The sequence below is a fragment of the Amblyraja radiata genome, chromosome 38, assembly GCF_010909765.2.
Source record: "Amblyraja radiata isolate CabotCenter1 chromosome 38, sAmbRad1.1.pri, whole genome shotgun sequence".
Lineage (NCBI taxonomy): Eukaryota > Metazoa > Chordata > Chondrichthyes > Rajiformes > Rajidae > Amblyraja > Amblyraja radiata.
The window spans coordinates 14,102,217-14,102,914 of NC_045993.1; the positions used below are offsets into that span (position 1 = coordinate 14,102,217).

The 698-nt window shown below is 61.6% G+C and overlaps 1 protein-coding gene across 1 annotated transcript in view; it reads right to left on the reverse strand.

The window, feature by feature from the left end:
* cenpm (centromere protein M) overlaps window positions 1-132 on the reverse strand; it is a 12,541-nt gene extending 12,409 nt beyond the window's left edge. The window contains exon 1 of the mRNA XM_033013153.1: window positions 98-132. Within this exon, the coding sequence (XP_032869044.1) occupies window positions 98-132 (35 nt within the window). The remainder of the gene's footprint in view (window positions 1-97) is intronic.
* Window positions 133-698: the final 566 nt, after the last annotated feature.

A 698-nucleotide genomic window follows, 5' to 3' on the forward strand; every position in this document is an offset into this window, starting at 1 on the left:
GCAGGCACGTCCTTCCAGCACGGCCAGCCTGCAGTTCAAACCAATGCCAGCAGAGGTCGCCGACGCCCAAACCAGCCTAATTCGCCTGCAGTTCAACCAGACGCCAGCAAAGTTGGTTGGTGTTATTACCATCGCCGCTGGGGAGCTGCAGCCAGGCTTTGTCGACCACCCTGTTCGTTCTCGGGAAACTGAAGGGCCGGTCGTCAGTGATTCCTTCGGCGGCCGGCACGATTCATCGCGTTTTCGCTTGGGACCGCCGCAGTGGGGGACGTTTCCTCGTCGACACTGGTGCGGAAGTGAGTGTTCTGCCTCCCTCCATTGCCGACATCCGTGCGGGCAAACAAGGCCCCCTCCTCACCGCGGCGAACGGGAGTGCTATTCGCACCTACGGGTTTCGCACCATCCCGCTCAACTTTGGCCGCAACTCGTTTTCGTGGAGGTTCGTCATTGCAGACGTTTCCCAGCCGCTGCTGGGCGCCAACTTCCTTCAAGCCCATTCACTGCTCGTGGATGTCAAGCGGCGGCGCCTGATGCACTCTGTCACGCTGGAGCCGGTCTTCCTCCGTACTGGCGATCCGGTAGTACGCCCTGATGGCCCCCTGTCATCCGTGGATGCGACCTTTCGCGCGCATCCTGGCAGATTTTCCCGGCATTCTCGAACCCCACTTCCGCTCCTCCACCCCGAAGCACGGGGTGGA